Source organism: Corvus moneduloides, chromosome 10, assembly GCF_009650955.1.
Source record: "Corvus moneduloides isolate bCorMon1 chromosome 10, bCorMon1.pri, whole genome shotgun sequence".
NCBI lineage: Eukaryota > Metazoa > Chordata > Aves > Passeriformes > Corvidae > Corvus > Corvus moneduloides.
Genome location: NC_045485.1, coordinates 4,795,179 through 4,818,198, shown reverse-complemented (window position 1 = coordinate 4,818,198; position 23,020 = coordinate 4,795,179). Strand labels below are relative to the sequence as shown.

The 23,020-nt window shown below is 42.0% G+C and overlaps 1 protein-coding gene across 1 annotated transcript; it reads right to left on the bottom strand.

The window, feature by feature from the left end:
- Window positions 1-1,105: 1,105 nt before the first annotated feature.
- On the bottom strand, window positions 1,106-22,980 carry KLHL24 (kelch like family member 24). The gene is made up of 8 exons (XM_032119045.1): window positions 22,845-22,980; window positions 20,828-20,933; window positions 16,473-17,460; window positions 11,303-11,487; window positions 10,280-10,398; window positions 9,015-9,203; window positions 8,397-8,585; window positions 1,106-7,219 (listed from the first exon to the last, which is right to left on the bottom strand). Exons 3-8 carry the CDS (start codon window positions 17,390-17,392, stop codon window positions 7,019-7,021), a joined length of 1,803 nt encoding a protein of 600 aa, XP_031974936.1. The 5' UTR covers window positions 17,393-17,460; window positions 20,828-20,933; window positions 22,845-22,980; the 3' UTR covers window positions 1,106-7,018.
- Between the last annotated feature and the right edge of the window lie 40 nt (window positions 22,981-23,020).

The window sequence follows — 23,020 nt, the reverse complement described above, 5'->3', positions numbered from 1 at the left end:
TCACTCATGCAGTGAGCCCTGAACCAGCATAAATTAACCTGTTCACTCATGGATTTGCAAACTTATTTATGAGGCCACTGATTAGCAAGTTCATCCTGAATGTTCAAAGCTTAACCCTTAAAGTCCTCTTTTCTTCTGATTTCAGGATCACTACTATCCTTTTTGACACTACTAGCCTTTCTGCCAGGCAACAAATGTGAAATATGGCAGATTGATAGTATCCTGCTCACCAGGAGTGACTAGAAGGTAGTTCAATTTTATTTTCTTCCTTATTTCTGCTTAATGGAAAGAGGAAGAAGCTGTTGTTAGAATAGTGCCACTAGTTGACTATGCTTAAGACTTAAAATATCTTAAGGTGGGCTTTCCAGCTCTCAAAAATATTTCCATTGCTTTGCAGTCTGTGGATTCTCTTTTTTTTTTTTTGCAGATTACTTCTTTCTGAAGTAAGCTGAGCTTCTGCAAGCATTGAACTTGACTGGAAGCTGCTTTTGGCACTCCAGCCAAGAGCCACTCTGGGGCTGTACCCAAGCCTGGCCAGACTGCAGAACTGCAGCAGGCACTGCTAGCCTGCCACATTTTCAGTAGTGCTCTACCAGTCTTGACCCTGCTCTACCATGTGTGTGTGGGATCTTGAAATGGCCAAGCGTCTAATTTTAGGAGAATAAACCTTCTACAGGATTATTTCCAACCCGTTTTGCCAGTCACCTTCCCGATATTTTGTTACTTTTTCCCAATTTCCCATGCTGGTTTTGTCTTCCAAGTCCATTCATATTTTCTCATCACAATACCCAGTACTAACCAATATTTCAACATCCCACCCCCTGCTTTTTACTTTTGCCAGTTTTCTTTCAAGTTTACTCTTCTGTGAAGCCTCCAGCTTGCCTTTATTCCCCTTGGTAGCAAGTTCCGTGTTGAGGACAGAAAGATGAAGAGGGAAAACACCTGGACTGGGAGACAGGAGCACAGATCAATGGAGAGAGACTGCACAAGGGGCGGAATCCAACAAGGTAAATGACCCCCAAAAAACCAGGAGGGAGTGTCCTCCTTGTACCACCAAGCCCCCCCCACCCCAAACTTCTCCTGAACTAAATAAACCACAGTGAACTATTCAAAAGGCAAATGTTTATTAGATACACTGAACTTTAAAAAACTTTCAAAGAATTATGCAAGAAGTATATTTAAATATAACAGGTGTTACTGCAATTGTGCTACATTACAAAATCACTTTTCTACTGTCAGCACAATCTGAAGACCTTAATGTTATGTGCGAGCTCCGTTACATTGACTCTGGCACACAGTAAGTGGTCTGAGCTTTCCTGTTCAAATGTCATTTGTGCTGCACCAGGCTGTTCTTGAGGGCAAGATCAGCTCTCTGTGGAACTACAGCTTTTATGTTTCAGTAGATAAAGGAACTGGCAAGGAATAACAAGAACTGCTGTTTTCCTCAGCAAAAACAGGAAAATCCAAATATGGTTTCATGTGAAAATATTGTATGAGTAATAGTTCAGGAGGTAAACTCTCTTTCCATGGGCAAGTAGTTCCTATTAATCCAACTCCAAAGTGCTACAGGTGCACCAAAAGGAGAACGACTCATAGGTCCAGCATTTACACAGATGAAACAGTACATTACATTCAAGTCTCTTGATTTGCTTATTGCCATGCTGCACCACATTATTGCTTCTTATTTTGTATCTTGAACAAGAGGTTGATGACTTCAGAGAGTTCAGAAATATCACAGAGGCTACTGACTAATACAAGAAACTGTACATGTTAAGGACAGGAAGTCAAAGACTAAACTCAGTCCTTTGTCACTGAGGTGTGCTGGAAACAAAAAATAGAAAAAAACAAATACTGATTTCCCTAGATTAAATCTGCCATAGCACTGCAATAATGGAAGCATTCTATGCATATTCTAAACAAGAAGTTTAACTGTTCTAATTAATGAATGGCAATATTTATTTCTCCTACGAGGACATTTAACAGTCTGGACAGTAAGACAAGTCATAATGAAGGTAACAAACGGGGAGGAGTAATCCAAGCTCTTTTTCACAATAGATAAAAATACAGGTGAATTCAAGGCACAGGTATTTTCAAAATTAACACACATTATTTTCTTTGGAGCTAATAATACAAACTAAGCCCTAATTACTAAAAAGCTGTACACAGGGCCTTTATGTGCATCATTTGTAACAGCACTATGAGAAAGTGATCACAAAATTATTCACATACAGATGTGCACATAAACATATAAGCATAGACTGGATCTCTACAGTAGAAAAAAAGAAATATTCCTGTAAATAGCTTACAGTTCTTAGACAGTGATGTTATCATGAACTTGAGTGTAATGCTGCTTAAAGAGGGCTGACACAGAGGCAGCATGCAGAGAACATGGAGTCACAGCTGGTTGGGGCTTGGTGGGAGGCTGCTGGTTTGTGGCAATGCTCACAGCACTGACACAATCACGATCCATTTTAATTAATGCCATCTGAAATAATTCCATACTGAGGAAACGTGTGTGTTAAACAAATTTTACAAAACCCAAAACACTGCTTGGCCCCCATCCAGAGAGCAGGTTTCTGCTTAGAAAGTTCATCTTACCCTGTAGGCTCCTTTTCTGAGTATACGGTGCTCAGATTTTTTTTAACCAGGCACAACAAATAATTTCATTTGTAATTTCTTGTGTACATGAGACTACATTCAGATGAAAATATTCATTGTGCCTCACAGTCATCAAGCCTTGTGAGTTTCTTAATGCTCTTGAATTGGTTTTTGCCATCTTCAGTGGTAAAAAAGAACCTCACATCTACTTGTCTAGTTGGGCAATTCAGAAAAATGAACCCCTGGCTTTCCTGAGTAGTGCTGCTAGCAGGCCATAAGCATATCTGTATCTTTATTGCTCCAGCTGAGTTCAGTGAATTTACAAATATGAAACATTTTTACCACCTGAGCTTCAGCATCTGGAATTGCAAACTTACGAGCATCCAGAACACCTTGGTTTCAGCAAGCCCAGCCAAACTACAACCCCCAAACACACAGGGTCTCCTCCTGCCATCTCTGAGCCCACTCCAATGCGTTTCTCCTGTCTCTGCTCTTTGGAGGCGAACTAAGCTCGGGCTCTGCTGACCAGCACCCCACTGTGCCTCGGGCAAGGGGAAACATCACGTCACAGGCAGTGAGCGGACCTGCTTCTTGTTCTGTCCTTGCAGCAAGTCAAAGAAAAACAGGATAAACAAAGTGTTTACCTAAGATAATGAGGTGAACTCAACTATTTTGAGGAAGAAACTGAACAGGCAGTAGCATCCTTGCTCTCAAGCACAGGTGACCAAAGCTTCCTCTGAATCTCTGTTGAGGTGAGCATTTCCTCTTCCTCCATCATCAGCCTCTCTCAAAACTTTGCAATGTTAAAAATACTATTTTAAAAGCTTCAGTAAATTATGATAAGGGTCTGTATCAACATAATCTGCTTTAGTATCTCTGCTTCAAGCGAGTACAAACAAAGCAATCTTTGATGAGAACTGCATTGGTGCCAATTAAAAGAAAAAATAACAGTACAATCTGGACCCCTTGGTGCTGGAGGGGAAAGGACAGTGCCCAATCTCCCAAATGCATACCAGACACACAGTATAAAATGGTTTATCTGACGGTACACATGGAAGAGATTTTACAAATTATGCCAACTTAACCATTACCAAGGAGGGAGCCTACAGGTACAGCTACATGACTACCAGGCAATGTACCAGTGGCTGATGGCTGTAGAAGGGGAATGCTTCAGCCAGAAGCCAAGGGCTAGAGGCTGCATGTGGTGCAGTGATCAGTAAGTGATTCAGAACCTTCCAGAAGCCTGGCTGCAAGAAAGCATCAACTGTCTTTTCAATTAACATCACACTGCTAAGAACAGAAGTGGACATCAAAACAGAGAAGAAAAATATTTACTCATTTTTGTTTAGTGGAGTAAAGACAACTCCTAGAATTTATTTTTCAGGTGTGACTTGGAGATGCTTGAGCCCTCATATGTATGGTTGGACTGAAGTTACATCTTTGTGCCGGTGCTCTAGAGCTACCAAACCTACTACCATTTATGATAGAAATATTTTTATTATAGTAGATGACATTAATAATTTTCTCTCCTAGCTGAGACAAAGGAAAAAACTAAAACCAACTTGCTGCTCAAGCCCATAAACTGCAAGCATCTAGATATGCATAAGAGCGAGAGTTTAAATCTTGGAATTCATCTATATCTAAGTGAAATGCATTGGAGAACAAGTGGCTCAGGAATGCAACTTCCAAATTAATGCATCCTTCTAGAAAAATGGTACATTTTCATTAAATCAAGGTCAAATTTTTCTTTTCTAGTACATCTAAAAGTAATTGTCTTTACAGAGCAGGCCACAAGTGCAAATTATTTACAGAGTTAACAAGCAAGAAGAAAAACTCACTGCCCATTTTAAGGAAATCATTGCATAAGTAACTGACATTTAGCAGTGCTCCACACCTGTAACTGTTCAGCTTTGATAAAAGTTCTCAAGAACTGTAAGCAGAAGTTCTCTGCATCTACACTTCTGCATTTACTGGTTCATTAAACACTATAATTTTCAAAAATATATAACAGTAACAGTACATAAATTGTTAAGAAAAGACAACTAAACTATAAAATGAATCTTCAAAACCATGGAAAGCAGTATCTTGTTATTTACAGAGTAGTGCAGTATTATAAACAGAGATTAAATGACACTGTTCTACACCTACAGAATAAGGACTGTTTAAAAACAGTATAGCATGACAACATTACAAGTCTGAATACAAACAAGAGGAAATCAAAGGAAAGGAGGATATTTTTCAAATTGCATCTCTAATTAAGTGCTCCTATAGTCTTTGACATTTTCATTTACAATGATGGCACAAGCTATATACACTGTTAGTACATAAAAATCAGTTACAAGGCAATTACCATTGCAATCAACAGACCTTATTTACAGGTACTGAAATTGCCATTCCAAAGTAAAACTTGGTGAGCAGAAGCAGATGAAACTTAGAAAAGGATTAATTTATCTGATTCATTTGTCTTACATTACACCAAGGGATTTTCTTTTTAGGGCAATGTGAATGTACATGCTCAGGGATTGACCTCCTGATTACATCACTGATATGCAAAGATTTGTATTTTATCAGTATTCTTACCATATCCAAAACAGTGTTTGGTATTCAGCCAGAAATTAAATTTGTGTCCTTTCCTGAGGTTACAAGTTAATGCATCCCAAAGTGCAGCTCCCAGTGCTCTTTAAAAGTCATGACCATGTTACTGAAAATGGTGACTCCCAGTTTGGCATAGCTTCACTGAGGGTCAGAATTTCCATCTCATGAAGAAATACTCTGGGAAAACAGATGAGGAAAGTGCATTGGAACAAACAACGTTCCAGAGATGGTGCTTGTTTTCACCCTCCTGAGCAAGCACAGAGACCAAAACCCCGAGGCCAGGGCTGGCTCTGCAGGGGTTTCATGGGGTTTTTCTGCCCTGGCACTGACCAACTTCCCTACTGGCTGCTGTCCTCAGAATTCCTTTGAAAGGCAGTTCCTGAGGTTTTTGGTGATTTACAGGAAATTGGTACACAGACAATATTCATTTTCCAACTCTCAAGTGCTATTTCAGTTTTTATGAACTTTGTGCCTCAACTGTACAACTGTGTACTGGAAATAAGGAGTCCTAGTACAGAAATCTAGGGAGGACATAAAGAAATACCTTTACTGAAAAAAACCCAACCCAGTAATGGTGGTGCATCAAAATACAGGTGCTTCCTAGGCTTCAAAATTTTCCAAAACATGTCATATGGCTACATGGACAGGTCCACAGATATTTTTCTGGTGAAAGGAGGGACCTTTCCAGAACTTCTTTATCTGTGGCCAAGCAGTTTATACAGTGGTTTAACTGTGCTACAGTAAGTGATTGTCTGAAGAAAGGCCAAGAAATACTTGGTGGATACTCTGCCATCTCTGCAGATGAGATGACCAAAATACTAATTTATAGCTGTAGGGCACAAAGGCAAGTCCCCACCTCTGTCATCAGGTAATTTATAATGTGATTCAGAAAACTGGGAGAATCCAGAGTTCAACATCCTTTATTTCTTAAATAGTTTAGACATTGCAGTGAGCAAAGAGTGAACCCAGTAATTTTCAGCCTTCACCCATACTATTCAAAAAGGTAAAAACTGGGATTCAAACTTTGCCTCACAGATGCATGCCTGAACCCACTGGTTTTCCATGTCATGTGGCCTTGTACTTCTTTGCTGGATATTTATCAACACTCTGAATAAGTTCCACAGGGTTAAGGTACATTACCATCATCGCAGACTGTTGTAGTGGTTCACCAAACCACCAGTTTCTCCTTCAGAAGAAAGCATTCCTCAAAGATTCTCGTATTTGTCCAATGTAGCTTGTTTTGTTGGCGTTTTGGTTTGGTTTTTTGGTGGGTTTTTGTTTGTTTTTTGTTTTTTTTTTTAAATTCCAACCCATGCGTGACCTGACAAAAAATCTACTTGGTTAAGCCAAGTAATCCACTTGTAAGAACGATGCATATGAATTAGAATTGAGCTTTTTAAATTGCAGATAATTATCCTAGATGATTCTTTGGGATTTACTTGCCGATATTATTTTTCCCATTTAGCAGAACTGGAAACACCTTGCAGATATTGCTTTTAAGACACAGGCACAAATGCTGAAGGCACTTTCCCCAAAAAGCTTTTCAAGATTTTAATTACTAATCACACACAGGGCAAACTTTCCGACCACCAGTACAACGTACTGCTCTCATATCAGAGCCCACAGCAGATATAACTGAACTCTGGTTACTGGATAGGTTTGTAGACTTGTTTGGTAAGTTAAATTAACCCTTCTTCTAAAGGCACAGGATATAATTTTCATACGACACTTAGGCAGGGAATTCCCACTTCAGGAATCTTTAAAAAGCCTGTCTTGCAGCAGACCACCGGATTCATTCTTCTTCTTTTTTCAAGAAAAAAAAAAATTACAGTTTAAAGCCTTTTTCATTATATCTATGAATGGTCACACAGCCATGATACGATACTGGCCTGGGCATGGCTGCTACTCCTGTGATAATGCCCGTTGCAGGGTCATAACAAAGAATAGTGTCTGTGGCTTCACCATTTTCCCGTCTTCCACCAAGGATATAGATTTTTCCATTACACACAGACATGCCACAATTCTCCTGTTTCAAGAAAACACAAGGGAATACCCAGTTATTTCAAAAGCAAGATTAGATTCATGCGTGTCTGCCCCAGTGCAGGAGGGCAGCATTGTAGACTGCCTTTTGTAAACAGCCTGGCCTATACTATTCCCTCCTGAAAGGGCCAGTGCAGAAAGGACAAAAATTAGGGAAAGCAGCAGCACAAGCCTACAGAAAAGACTATTTCAGGTCTAAGCATTTACTACGTGTAGCTCAGACAAAGGAAACAATGGAATACAACTGAACACTGTACTTACCATTTAAAGATCTGAGATAGGGAAAGGAGGAGAGAACAAAGGTTTTCAGAAGAGGGACCACAGTAGGTACTATTAATGCAAAGAATGGGAACAAGGAGAAGCAACTTAGAGGAGTAACAGATAATGAAGAGGGATGTAAATGGGGAGAGGAAAAAAGGCATGACTAAAAAGAGTGCACAAGGAAAGACAGTGCTATGTCTTACTTGAAACAGAGATCGGATTTTATTTCTTCCTTAAAAGCAGGCATGGAAAAAATACTCAGTTAAATAGAGAACACAGATTAAAACAAAGGAACAGAGGGAAGGCTGGGAAAAAAGAACAAATTTCTCTTAAGGTAATACCACAGAGTATGTGACTGGTGTTTTAGAAACATGGGGAAATGTAACTGCTACACACACACACTTCACTACTGAGGGGACACATGTTCAAATCCTGCTCAGTATCCCGTATGTGGAAGTGATAGAGCTCTCACTGCTGAAGTCAGATGGTTTCTGTGCTATACAGTGGGACTTTTTTACACTGTGAAAACAGCCTTCAGTATTTCCTGTTACACTGAAAGGCTTTAATCAATTATAAGGAAATTAATTCCCTCAGTCTAAAGGAAAACATGCAACAGAAGATAATTTCTATACAATGAAATCATCATCCACTATACTGTTGTTCAACAGTACCAGCTCTCAAGCAAAGTCTGGAATGGCTAACAGTGACACCCAGCTGAAAAGCTACTGGTTTAGAAACTTCCTCTTCTGTGAGGTTGAGTTATGGAGATGAAGAGGTAAAGCAAGAATGGAATCAGAAATGCAATTTTATCAGGGTTAAGCAAATGTATGCTTATTTAATGCCAAGATAACAACATCAAAAACTACCTTTCAGCTGTCTACAGGTTTTTGATTGGTAATTACCTGTCTGCTGAATGTGTTCTGTACATGCATCCAGTAGTCCTCGATCGGGTCATAGCAGTAAATGGCTTTGGTGAGCCCACCAGCAACGTAGATCAGGTTGTTCAGGGACACAGCCGTGATACATCTCTTGGCAATGGGGATGGTTGCACGGAGCAACCAGGAATTGGTATCAGGATCATACGACTGAACCTGGAAGGAAGGACAACACTTTCAGATTGAAAGCCCAACTTAACTAACAGCCTAGCATGCCCACACAGGTTACACAAGGAGAGACAAGGCAGCAGTACCGCCTCAAAAAAACAGAGTCAATGTAAATGCAGATCCATATATCAATAATTTATATATATGCACAATATTTGACACTGTTTTCCGAACACTCACATTTAAGAATTCACAGAACTTGTGAAGCCAATGACACGAGCAATGTATCCATGAGAAAAGACCACAGTAACAGTGTATCACTCAATTAACATTTTCTACTCCATATTTTTTTATTAGAATAATCCCACACTCCATCCAGCAAAAAACAGTTCAAGCAGATCTCCTGTAGGATCTGGTTTTAAACCAGCAATGCTGTTTGCTGTGGATAGAAGATGCAACCAAACACAGGTAACTGACCTTGTCAGAACAGGTGTTGTCATCAGGGCCACCTCCAATGACAAAGAGTTTGCCAACACAGCTGGTGACAGCTGGGGAGCTCACAGCCTCCTTTAGGGGAGCCACCTCGGTCCAGCGATTGGAGAACGAGTCGTAGCACTCCACACTGCTCAGGCGGTTCTGCCCATCGTATCCTCCGACCACATACACCTGCACAAAGTGGTGGAAACCACCATCATTTCGTGTTTACAGCAGGTACTACATTTAAATATAAAATTAAATTAATTTAAAGCTAATTTGCTAGGTTTGTCAAGGGATGCATTCCTCAAATTTTTAATTTATACACAGGAGGAGAAGAATATGGTCTAAAAATAAAAGGTAAGGACTCCCTGGAGAGTTCCATTCAGTCACATGAGGAATGACACTGCAAACACACACCAAAGCATAGTATTATTAATACTGCAATAGAAGCTTCCTATTTGAATAGCATTTGTTAGAAAAGGCATTTCTCTGTATTTCTCTTTTTTTACATAACATTCAACAACAACAGCAGCAGCAAACACCCAGCTGAGTTTATCTTTGCTTTTTGGCATTTTGCTTTTTCCCTACTTGCTTACAGAAGTATTTCCTCCTCTCAGTTCGTAAACTCTACTTTCTTGTCTCTTCTTTCATATTTAGGAAGCAGAGCTCCTTACTATTAGTGTCTACCTTCTGCCCTCTGCTTGCTTAGCTGCACATTTCATCTCTAAGAAGATCAAGTGACACCACATGCACATCTTTTCTAACTTTCACTAAGTGAGTCCCAACTAGGGATTTCATGTACAGGCACATATCCCTTCAAAATACAGAAAAACCTCCCATTTCCACAATCCATGTGTTTGCTTAACTTCAATATAAAACATTAAATAAAACTGCTGACATTCAGAGTAGTATCAGTTTCTGTTAATAACTACAGTAACTGTTAGGCAGCACTTTAGAAGCCCAGGCAAATCAAGACGCTTCTTTGCTTCCCGAAAAATTGCTTCTTGGAAATAAGCCACTTCAGTGATGAAAAAAAAACCTTCAAAAAATAAATGACTGAGCAGTAAGATGATTTCATGTCCATGGGTAGTGGTCTGATGAAGAGCCTAATTGTTTAAATTGTTTAAAATAAATTATTTGAAAATACATATTTTTTAAAATAATTTGATATTAAATACAAAGTAATGCTTAAGTGTTTTCTCCACTGTTTTCTTATATACAGCAAAACATTCCATTGTAAAAAAAGTAAAATATACTTCTCTTACTTTACCCAGAAGAACAGCCATTTTATGTCTCCATCTGCCTTTATTTAAGGAGGCAACTCTGATCCAAATGTTAAGTTGAGAGTTATAAATCCATACATCCCGGCTATTGATTCTTCCACCTTTAAAATGAAACATATGCCAATTTGAGTAATTACTGAATAGGTAATGCTAACTATTAACATGCTGCCCTAGAGTGGGCAATGAAAATTTCATATCCCTTTTTGGGATGTAATAAGGATCTACCAGTATTTATACATTATACTGAAAAAGTAAGTTGCAGTGGCTTTCAAAGATGAAATCACACAGTAAGTTGTTTTCCTCATGCTTTCCTTTCCCATAACACTGAGATCACACTAGATTATTTCCAGAAGTTGGAATGCATTTTAATGGCTTTTGCCCAAGCTCTTCAGATTTCCTGTAGTGTCACTACCTGGGTGAGACCCTCGAAATCCCATGCCTGTGGCACATCCCTCCTGCCCGCTGCTCCTCTGCCTGCCCTGTGAGCATCTCTTTCATTTCACACTTTGTTCAAATGACAGGCACACACACCTGAGGAGACGATTTCTTTGGTTAAACCAACACACACTGGTGTCTAAACCATCAGCTGCACCCTGTCATTGTCGCTTGCTGAAGGACTGAATATGCTGCTGGGAAAAGCCTGCTTGGGATTTTTTGTCTGTAGTTTTCCCAGCTGTTGCTGCACACAGGCTCCTGCTGTATTTTAAAGCAGCCGTAAGCCGGTCTCTTTAAATACAATTGATGTCCTGGAATCAGCTGTAAAAAACTGCAGATTCATGCCAAACAAAAACTCCAGAAAACACTTTTGTTTATAGTAAGATTGTGCTGGGGCTGGTGTTCACAGCAGAAAGTGACTTTCAGTTGAGCTTCTGGAAGTTCACAGTACAAAGATCTGCCACACCATTTAAAAAGCAAACCAAAACAAACACACCCCACAAACAGCACAAAATGAAAACAACCCAACCAAGCAAAGAAAGAACTCTTGAATTTTTTACGATTATTCACCTGAAACAAGAATATCATTCCGCAGAGCACACACCGCATACTCAGACTTGGTAAACTCTGGAAGTTTTGCCAGTGACTTCCACTCTCCTGTCACAGGATCATAGCACTCCGTGTATGGCAAATTAAACCCTCCAACTCGTTCACATCCTCCAACAACAACTATCACCTCAGAATAACCAGTTGATCTAAAAAAGTGAACACAGAAAATTAAGATGGAGGAGATATTTATTAGTACATGGAGGCGAAACAACATTGTCTTCAAAACTGTATGAAAATCAGAAAAAATACTATTTAGCTTTAACTTCCACAACAATGAAAAAAGAAAATAGAAGAAAGTCATTTAGCAAATGGGTTTTCACCCTTTCCAGCTGTCTCATTACACAGCAAGTTACCACACTGACAGGTGCCCTGCATAAGTGGTGGAGTTGCACTGCACAATGTTCTATGTAAAAACCATGTAATTAAATAACACAGAAAGCCCTTACTCTAATAATATTTTTCCTTTGACTGTACACCTGGATCCAAAACAGTTCAAGCAGGGCTGGAGACAATGAGATGAGCAATCTGTTTCACAATGAAATCAGACTTCATTCCCCTCCTGAGCTTTACAAAATTAATAGTACTTTACATCCCTAAATATTCCAAGTGTTTAAAAGCAGAAGGAATGTAGTCACCAAAATAAGGAAAACCAAAAAGACCTTAGAGCCAATGCACAGTAAAACAGAAAACAGCAGTGATAGGAGGAAACATTAAAGAATACTGAAATAAAAATTCAAACCTAAAACCAAAAACTAAAACTCAGTGTTACAAAACTCAGGAATAAATTAAGCATTAGACAGTCTGCAAAGTCCCCAAATAGACCTTTAAGTTCTATTCCACACACTCATCCTCCTTCTACTAACCAGATGCTTCTGCATTATACCATATTCAATATTCACAGCAGTAACAAAACTTACCTAACAAAAATTAATCCACATTTGAATGTAGAGAATCAACCAACTACCTCTGATGTGCAAATCAAACCGCGACCACCTTTATTCCTCCTTTCAGACTTATAATTTCTTGTCAGCGTTTGTCAAACTCCTATCTTTTCAGGGCATTTTTAAAATAAAGTACTTTGCACTGACAATAGTTATTTCAAGGATTGCTATCAGTTAAGCAAAACTGAATGCAGGACTGATTTTATTTTTGATGAGCCTATTTGTTGTGTTGTGCTTTGTACTATGATTCCACTGTGAATAGGTATCTCATAGAACAGACATGCGTATCATTGCTGAGTACTGCAGTCTTCTCTCAATAATAACGTAAGAAAGAGTTATGAGTGGATTTGAGGTAAAAGTTGCATGACCTGTCCCTAAAATTCCTAACATGAACTTATCACATATTCACCTATAAATCCTGATGAAGCTTTCCCTGTTTTGAAACATCATGAATAAAACTAGTTAGCCCTTCTATCTCCTTGTCACCACACACCATATTGAAATATTCCATACATGTTTCCACTCAGAATATTGTAAACAGGTAAAGGCAATGCTAAATGATAACATCCTATAGGATGATATAAATGAGATGTGTCTGAGAAATGGCATTTACACACCTGAACCTATCAGAAGAAACTCTTGTCAGCTGCTCAGCTTTGAAGTCATCCTCCTCCTCGGTTTCTGTATATTTACTGTTTACTGGTTTTTGCTTTTTTGAGGAACAACTTCGAAAAGAATCTCTCAAAGGGTAAGAGAGGGGAAGTTCCTGTGCCAACAAAGCATTACCCAGGAAAAGAACTTCCATAAAAGCAAGACACTCATCTCCTAATTTGCCTTAGAAGCAAGCCCAAAGACACCAGCTAACTGTGTACAAAGAGGTTTGTCTGTGGATTACTTTATAGATTAGAATTAAGGTCTCCATTTACTCACTGAAAAGATGACTGTGCCAGATTATCAATCTTTGGTTTAAAAATATATGAACTGAAAATCTTTGCTCAGAGAGAGCTCTTTATGAATTGCTGTGATGGAGTTTTTCAAGAAAAATATTCATTTAGCACAGTATTTCAAATCCAAGGAGAACAAAAAATTTTCCTAACATTTTAGTACCTATATGACCACATTCTTTCTTCTCTTAAGAAAATTTTTCTCCATTATATTTTCTAGAAAAAGTCTTGCATTGTGCAGGTTTTATGGTTAGTTTCACTTTTTTTTTTTTCTTCCTCAAAATGACAGAGGGCACATCCATTTTTTAAACAGGTAAAATGTGGTAGGAATACACAAAAAGAACATCCAGGCAAAGGCTAATTCCAGAAAAGAACTATGGATATACTTAAATGAAGGTTAGAAAAACTGTGACCTCGACCAGGAAGCTTCTCTTGTAGCCCTCAGAAGAAACAGTGTGAGCAAAGTAACACAGGCACTGAAACAGGCTCTAAAGACTCCAGGAGACATTATCCCACCAAGAACAGGTGCGTTAAATAGAAAAGAGGGAGTGGAAGACAATCAACAGTGTCATACTATTCCATGCATTCCCAAGAGCAGGCTTTCCAGGGGTCCTGAGCTACATACACACCTCTTGATGAGGTGAAAACACCAACCAGCACAACATGAGCTGGACAGAAGAACTTTCGGTAGTTCAAACAAATTACATTCAAAACCATGGTAAGTTCAGAAAATAAATTACACAAATTCTGGTAGATCACTACCTTTTTCTTTCTCACTGTTCAATCAATTTTGGGTAGTAAATGAGGCAGCAGACAAAATGTAAAGTGAAATAGAAACCCATCTCTAAGTGGGAAAAATAAGGGACTACATTTAAGTTTTCCAAAGGCAATCAAAAAGGACATGTCAAAATGTATAAACATCATAACTTCTAGCTAAAGAGGACACTCATGGATTGTTACCAGACAGCTTAACAGAAGCTCTGATGAGAGTCTGAAGATAACTCAAAGCACGCAACAGGAAGAGCCCCTCCAGTTTTGGGTATGGAAACGTGTTCCTGCTCACTGCTTGGTCTCAGCTTGGAGATTTCGTGTGCAACACAACCAGGAGGGACAGGACAGCCTCACAGGGAGCAGAAGGGACAGCCTCAAGATGTCACTGTGTCGTTACAAGTCCATAACTGAAAGCTCTCTCACAAAGACCTGCATTTGCCAACGATGCCTTAGTAGCAAAGGGAACAGTTATGCCACACTTCAAATATTTATTTACTTCAGGTAACTCTTCAATGGCTTCAAAAAGAAAAAAAAAAAAATCAACTTGTGAATTGCAATGTAGTCTGTTCTTTGAAAAACAAGCAGAACCCACTGCAGCCATAGGTGCATCCATAGCCATACAACCAATCACAATTTATTTCCCAAAGTTTCAGTAAAAGCACTGATGTGGGAATTTTTTATCCTGTAGCCTGTCTCCTTTTAGAAACAGTTTATATAGAAGAGACGTTGCAGGAAGGCAAGAAAAAAGAAAAAGAGCTCTCCATCGTCCTCCCCTCCCCAAGGCCCCTCAAAATGCCCAGAAAAGGTGCGATGAAAACATGGGGGAAGGGGGACCTGGCAACTATTTTAAAACATGATCTCGTTTTGCTATAGGCAACAGAAACAAATAGACAACAGAAACAAATGACAAAGAACTATTCCATGAATGTAATATAGAAAAGGGGAAAAAATTCCTGCTGGGAGGCCAGCCAGTTTTTCTCTTTGTAAATTACTTCTCTTGTTCCTGCCTACTCAAACTCCCACTGCAGTTTAATAAAGTCAGCAATAAAACCAACAATCCCCCTTGCTTCAGAAATCACCTGTATTAGGCAAGATACTTCATTTGCAAACTGGAGGACCACTCTGGGGATGCTCAGATTCTCAAGCACATACACCCCACACACTGACAAAACTTCTGAGTGTATTTGCCTTCCTCAGCCAATTAAATAAGAAAAGCAGAACAAACACTAAACCAAATACTGCAGCTTGCAGCCCCCTCCAACTGTCTGAATTCCCATGGTCCCTCCCTCAGGCCCAGACTCAGAAACAATCACTGCCGCAGTTTCCAAACTGCCGGGATCCAAACGCTTGCAAAGACTCCCCACAGCAGTGCACAGCTTAGAAAGCCTGGGAGCAGGGCTGCAAGGACTTTTCAGAAGAGTTTCTTCTCTCATGGCAGGACTGGAAATTGGAAAGCCACTAATGGGGCAAACATTGCCAAGTATTTTTTTTCCCCTTAAGCAAGCCTTTAACACCTGCCAAAAAAATAAAGGCTCCCTGCACAGTCACTGTACAGCAACCACATATGAGTAAGAGTAAACAAAGAGGAGTAACTCCTAACACAATCTCTTTGTCTAGACCATCATTGCATCACCTTAACATAACACGATTTTATAAAAAACAGCTTAAATCAGCTGGAGTTAACTTTAAACTATTGTGTCTACTATCGTTGACATGAGGCTGGGAAAATATTTTTCAAGAAAAAAAGAATCATAATAGCCATTGCTCATAAATGCCACTAATGGATTCTTCCTCATTTCTTCTTGCAACCTCAGTCACCTATTTGTGCAACACATTATTAAGTGGCAGCAATTCTGAATTATTAAAATGTCACCGAATGAGCATGAAATACTTCAGGAACTGTTTCATGATTCTTTAAAAATACAATATTTGGTTTCTTTGCAGTTAAGAACCAGTTGTTCTTCTGTCTAATACAAATACATGTGCTACTCCATCTGTAAAATATTTGTGATGTAGCAAGGAAATGCTCTGAATACATAATACCCCCATCCACATCCTTTGTGGTGTGCTGTACATTTACATGACTTTGTTACAAAAAGAAAGATGGGGAAATGGAGTGGTTTACCTGCCACAGCACAGTAAGCTCTCTTCAAGACACTGCTATTGTATGAAGTACCTTAAGATCTCCCCTAGCAAACATTAACCTTATACTTTACTTGCAAGGTAATATAACTTCACTTACCTTTTTTCAGAGCAATGAAGTGCTCTGTGCAAAAAGAGTCATTTATGCACATTCTCAAGAGACATGTGAGCTTCACACATGTGGGGAAGTACAGAAGCGTAACTGCAGCAGCTCCAGAATTTAGCAAAGTAAAATTATCTGCAAGAGATTTTTCTCCAGGCATGTGTATATCAAACATCTGTACATCAAATTATGTCCTTCTGCAGAAAAAAAGGTTAAAAACATTTCCTCACCTGCGTGGCCTAGTTCTGGGAGACATCATCTCGTTTCCAAGGATATGGTATCGCCTGGCTTCGTGCAGCAGCTGATAGCACTCTGGGGAATTCTGAATCAGCTGGTCCACCTCCACAGTCTGAACAAAGTAGTTGGGGTGCAAGAGCGGGAGCCTGACGTGCGTCAGGAGTTCGTGGAGCACCGGCCGGCGCAGCTCGACTGCGCGGTACACCCAGCGCATCACGGCCTCGAACACCATCTCCTCCTTACTGATCACCAGCTCGTCACTGCAAATGTAATCAATAAGCTCGTCCTTCCCCAGTTCTAGGAATTCTTCGTGCTGGGACACATCCTCAAACGTCTGCAGCGCGAAATTCCTGCACTTGGTGAACAGTGTCTTGAGCGAGTGCGTATCTGCGAAGCGCTGGATGCCCAGGCAATTGCAAGGATCCAGCTGCTCCTCCAGGAACTTGGCGCAGGCATCGCGCAGAACGCTGATCTGGAAGAGACTCGATGTTTCAAAGAGATACTGCACGTTCTCCGTCGTGATTTTCACCTTGCCTGTGTACACGTACTGTAAAAAGCAATCCATGGCTTCGGCAAAAATGCCATTGATCTCCACCAGCATCTCTCTGCTCTCCCTGTGGTCGTTGCAGAACATGGCTCTGAAGTAGCTGCTGCAGGCCGAGAGGACGGCACGGTGGCAGGGAAACTCCCGGCCCTCCACACAGATGATGACATCTGTGAACAGCCGGCTGTCTCGGAATTCATTGAAGATCTGGAGAATGCTTTCTGCGTGGGATGATCCCGAGGAGAAGTCGAAAAACTCAGGGCCTGACAACGATTTTGGGTCCATTTCAAAAACTTTCCGCTTGGTTGCAGGGGAATCTCGTATCCCACTATCCTCTCTATTCAGTCTGCGTCCCAATATTAGTACCATTGTTACATCAGTTGGCTATAGAGTCATTGAGAAAAATTCGCAGAGGTTCTCCTTCTCAGTGTAACGGTCTGAAAAATTAAAACACTTCAGTATTCAGTCTGGCAGACTCTTGGCTTCATCACAGGAGTTAGACAAGATACTTGTTTGCTCACCCTAAGAATTGCTGAAATTGTTGACCTTTCTTGGAGGTGGTACAGGGCAAATCAGTGTGCACCTTGCCCAGGGCAGTGCAGCTCTACCTGCCACATGTTAAATGCAAAATATACCCAGAAAACAACTGTCCTGGATGGCAACTTCTGAACGTCCCAGCATCACTGGTACCGCATTAGTGTGCAAGATAAAAAACCTCAATATCTCAGCTCCAGCAAATCAACTGGCTGACAGAAGCCAAAGATTTCCTGGATAATGATCCAGAGCTTGAACTTTTCCCTTTTTTCAGTGGGATCCTCATTTCAGCTGGAGCCTCCAAAGTACTAATATAACAGCACTAGTCAAAAGGAGGGGGGGGGGGAGGGTGGGAAAGACTGAAATTCCAAAAGCAAAAATTTAATAATCACTCCATTTTCATTAGGAAGTCTATCATAATGAAGTCTTTTAACACTAGTGTTAAATAACAATCTGTGATCTCAACAAATAACCTTGACTGTAAGTTTTTACCTGTTCATTCGTAACATCTACAAATTAGTTCACTGATAATCCGTTATTCAATTAAAAATTAATGTACTAGCAGACAAAACAGAAGATGAACAAGATTTGTTTGTGTAAAACTACTGGAAATATGAACAAAGGGCAACTTGCTGAGGACAGGGAGATTTTCTGTTTCCAAAGCACTACAGGCAAATAATTATTAGCAGAAGTTTTTGCTTGAACACCTTCCAGTTTCAAGTAGAAGTGTAAAGGTTCCTCCCAGCATGCAAACACACACTCACATTATCAGAGCACTGAAGTTGCAAAAATCAAATACTCAAACGTTTGCACATGCCAATATTAAAGTGTGTAAGTGAAGAAAATGCATTGACTTTGCAAATAGCGCATGTTAGAGGTAGTGAGAGCAACCAATATACCACAACAGGGCTTTTTGCCTTTCCTGAGCTTAAAAATGACCTGGATGAATGTACACCAAGACATACTGAGGCAGCAAGAGGCAGGCAAAGCATCCTCTCCGGCCTGGCATTGGTACAAATGCTTGTAATATTTATTTGTATGTCTAAAAGGCCACAAACTGAATTATTTTCAAATTTATGGAAATTTTTTTCATGCCTCCCAAAGGCTTTATTCAGTTTCCCAGACTGCACAGTCAGGAAACACCAGCTCCTCACGGCAACTTCATTTCCTGATGAGCTCCCATCCTTAGAGCTGCAATTACCCAGTCCCAGACTGGCCACGTCATCACTTAAAATAGAACACAATAAACGAGCTTTTTTTAAACAGCCTTTTTACACAGCACCTTTAAAAGGCACCATCTGAACAAAGAGCAAGGAAAGAATGTGTGCTGTACCTTATTCATTGAGAAAAGAGGTTCTAAAACTATCATGTTCCCAACAAAATTTTTTACACACATTTACACGGTAGATTCTTGGTATGGGGCTCATTTACCCTACAAAATACTTTAATTTGACTTAAAATAGGACCAGTTGTCACTCTGATGCCCGAAAAACACTGTTGCAATGAGCCTATCTAATAACTGATTGCCTCAGAGAGACTAATGAAACACAAATGGACAATCTGATCTGTAGCTGACATTCTATCCACTGTATTGCACAATTACTTCACCCTGTAATGACACAGGCCCGACACAAAACAACACCAACAACCGCCCCCAGCATCTCACCAGCTCTGCTGCTAAAATCCTACCCCCTAAATTGAATTTCATCTGCAACTAACTACATATTACTAGCATGAGAAAGTAGGCAGAAACAAAGCAGCACTAGCAAAGGGAAATATAACAATGCAAATAAAAATATAAACACTAAAGGCTGAATTCCAGTCTCACAGATTTAAATCAGATGAATTTCACAAAAGCTAATGGACCTTTTCCAAAGAAAGTTAGCCTGAAATGAGAAGCAAGACCCTGACACACTGCATAAAAGGGCAAAGCACAGCAACTAAGTAAAAATTCTTCAAGATATCTTTCTCATTATGTGAGAAGTTAAGACAGCACTGTATTATGCAATCACTAATAACCAGAAACAAGGGCTCTGGGTTACAACTGCTCACTGAAGGAAGCAATGTCTTCCTTATGCTTGGAACATCACAAAATTAGTGGTCAGAAAATGATTTTTTTTTAATGTCTTAATGGTTTAAAGAGATGGGAGAATAAAAAAAAAATCCAGATTAAAAACTAATCAAGGGGATAAATATCATAAATTCACAAATAAGATACTAAAAAGGAGAAAGAATTCCACTTCACTGCAGAACTTACTGGTTTTGTTTTTTGTACTTTCCTTCAATTTCTGCCCAGTTAATTACTTCTGCAGGTTTGCTTCAGCAAAACAATTTCACAGGCCTATCAGTAACAGTGTCACATGTTCAGCTCTATCACATATACATGCTGCCTTCCTGCAAATCTTGCTCTGGCAGTTTTAAAATGTCACCTTCCAGCAGCCTGCCCCGAAGTGGGAAAGGCAGAGGAGAACCTGTGCCTGAGGCTGAGCTGGGGAAACACGGCAAGACAGACCTGTCAGCACCTTCCCTGTATGCAGAGGTACTTATAAGCCTTACCTGCCTACAGGCCCTGCACTGTAAAACTCCAGTCATTTAGAGAAGTTAACACTCATATCTCTCCAATAAGTTTAAACAAAGCAAAATACATTTTTTTTTCCCAAAGACAAGTATTGGGAATTATTTGATCAAAGAGAAAAAAATAATACAAAATCTACTGGATTGCTTGTCTGAGCAAGGGTCAACAAGGATGGATCTTAAGCATTCAGAATCTGCCCGTTTGAAAAACTGGAAAGGAAAAAAAGATCACACTTCCAAAATGAAGTGCTTTACAAACACAGACATAACTCTGACATGGATGTTACCTCACACACATATTTCTGAGTTAAGCTGGGTTCACCATGAGTTCAGGTTCCTCTATTTCCTTCACCTACACTGTAGGCTTGTCTACACAAGTTGTTCCTCAGAAATACCCTACGAGCCCAATTCAGAGGCTGGTAAAAGAGCTCATAAAACGTTTGCCCTGACACCTTCTATCAGTAAATCCTCTTATGCAAAATACTTTTATGTTGCACTAAACTCCTCCTTCCTCTACTGCCAAACCGTCCTGTGTGTTACCCCCGCTCCCTTCACCCACAGCTCTGCCAGCAGCTGGGTTTCTGTGACCTGCGTGTCACTGAGCTCCCTGGGCGAGGCCCTTCAGCAACACCTTGTCACCAGCTGTGCCTGAGCTCTGCCTCCAGAGCTTGCCCTCGGGGTGCAATTTCCGAGTACCTGAGGCTGTGCTGGGCTTCTGCGGCTGCCAGTGGAGGTGACGTCCGGCCCGTGCCCACCGCTGCCAGCACCGGCGCTCGCCTGGCGTGGCTGGACCGCTGACCGCCTGTGAGGGGAGAAAACGAGGAGCTGGGAAGGGGCGGGGAAGGGCAGAGCCAGCAGCACAAGACGGGTCCTGCCCGCTGTCACCTGGTGCGGTGTGAGCAGCAGCACCCCCCGGTATATAACAAGCAAGCCGAACACCCCTGAGAAACGAAACCCAACTATGGCAACGGTGTTTTCATTCCGAGGCCTGGGAACTGCAGCTCAGGCTTGGCCAGTTCCGCGTATTTTGTGATTGGAGATAAGGCGGTCGCAGGCTCGCTTCACCTCAGGTGTGTGGTTAGCACAGAGTCAGAGAGAACAAACTCCCCACGGCAGCAGCCTGGCGAAACCACAGCACGTGCTCTTTTTGTTTTGAAAGGAAGACGGGGGTGGGGAAAAAAAAGCATAACTCTTCCCTCTAATAAAATACAAACACAACATTTAGCTTTCTTTCGTCTTTTTTTGTGATTTATGAAAAAGACCAAAAGGCTGTTTGTTTTAAAGAAGTCTTTCAAAAATAAAAATTCTTGTTTTACAACAGATATCGAAGATCTGAATGTCTAAGATGAAGTCTTTAAGAATACCGATTAACTAGTAAGCAAGAATTCATAGTGATCAAACTGACTGACATGGTAAGACTTAGTTGAACTGCAGAAGTTTTTATTCTCATGTAAGACACTATTGTGACTTTTAAAAAAGAAATAATATCAAAATTCAATAGTAATCCAAGCTAATGACACACACACAAAAAATCCTTAAGTGCCCTCAAAAGTCACCCAGCAAAAAACAGGAACTGATTTGGAAATGACAGTCATAATTACTATGTAAAACAAAACAAAAACAAGCATCGAAAAGGGACACCTTAAAAGTGCAGAACCCTTTATGTGCCGTTTTGTAAGCCAAAACATCCCTCAGAAAGGCACACATCCACTGAAGTGGGGAAAAAAGCACACTGCGCAGTATTATTCATGTATGGGGAAAAAACCGCGAAAAAGTCACAATCCCTCCCCTTTGGGAAGGATTCAGAAGTAATCCAGATTTTGCTAAACCAAACCAAACCAGAGCCTGAGCCCCGGCCGCAGTGTCCCCAAGGCTCTCGGGGTTCAGCCAGATGCCAGCACACCTGACACCGGGCAGTGCCCATCGGGCTGGAGCGCGGCCCGGCCACCCGAGCGAGCGGGAACCCCGCCGGGAAAGCTGCAGAACGGACCCGCCCGTGCCCAGCCCCGGCACAGCCGGGCAGGGAGCCCGCGGGAGCTGCCGCGGCTCCATCCCAGGGCGTTGCAGCCGCTCCCGCAAGGAACAGCGCAGCGCCGAAACCGAGCAAAGGCAAGGAAACCGCGGCCGGAGGCGGCGGCACAAAATGGCTCCTTCCGTCCCGCCCTCCAGCTCACCTTCACCCCGGGCCGCCCGGCGCGGCCCCCCCGCGCCCCGGCCAATCCGCGCCCGCGGCCCCGCCTCCCCCCGCCCGCCCGGCCAATCCGCGCCCGCGGGGGGCTCGGGGCAGACCCGCGTTACGAAACGGCCGCGGGCGGCGCGGGGGCCCCGCGCGCCCCCTGCCCGCTCTGCCCGACGGGATGGGAGCGCAGCGCCTGCCTGCCGACACTGGTGCGCGCACGGGGCTGGGGGGGAACAACAGCAGCACCACCGCACACCACAGGACACACACGGCCCTGGCTCGCGGGGCTCTGGCGCTGCCAACAGCCCTCCTCCACCGTGGCACCGCCGCTGCGCGCTGCCCGCAGAGCCGCGGACGCGCTGTCCCTGCCGCCGCGACTAACGGTGCCGGCCTACCCCGCGTCTCGGCCCCGCGCCCCGGCTGTCCCGCAGTGGCCTCCCCACCCTCCCCGGGGGTTCCCGGCCCGCCGCGGGGCATCGCACCCCTGGCCCCGCGCCCTCACAGCCGGAGCGCGCCCCTCCGCCCCGCACTCACAGCCGGGAGCGCGCCCTGCCGCGCTGCGCCCCGCGGGAGCCGCCGCCGCCGCCGCCGGGGTCGAGTCGGGTGCGTGGGCGCGGAGCGGTGCGATGCGGAGCGGTGCGATGCGGAGCGGTGCGATGCGGAGCGGTGCAGCGCGCTCGGGCCTCTCCGCCGCCGGCGGTCGCGCTGCC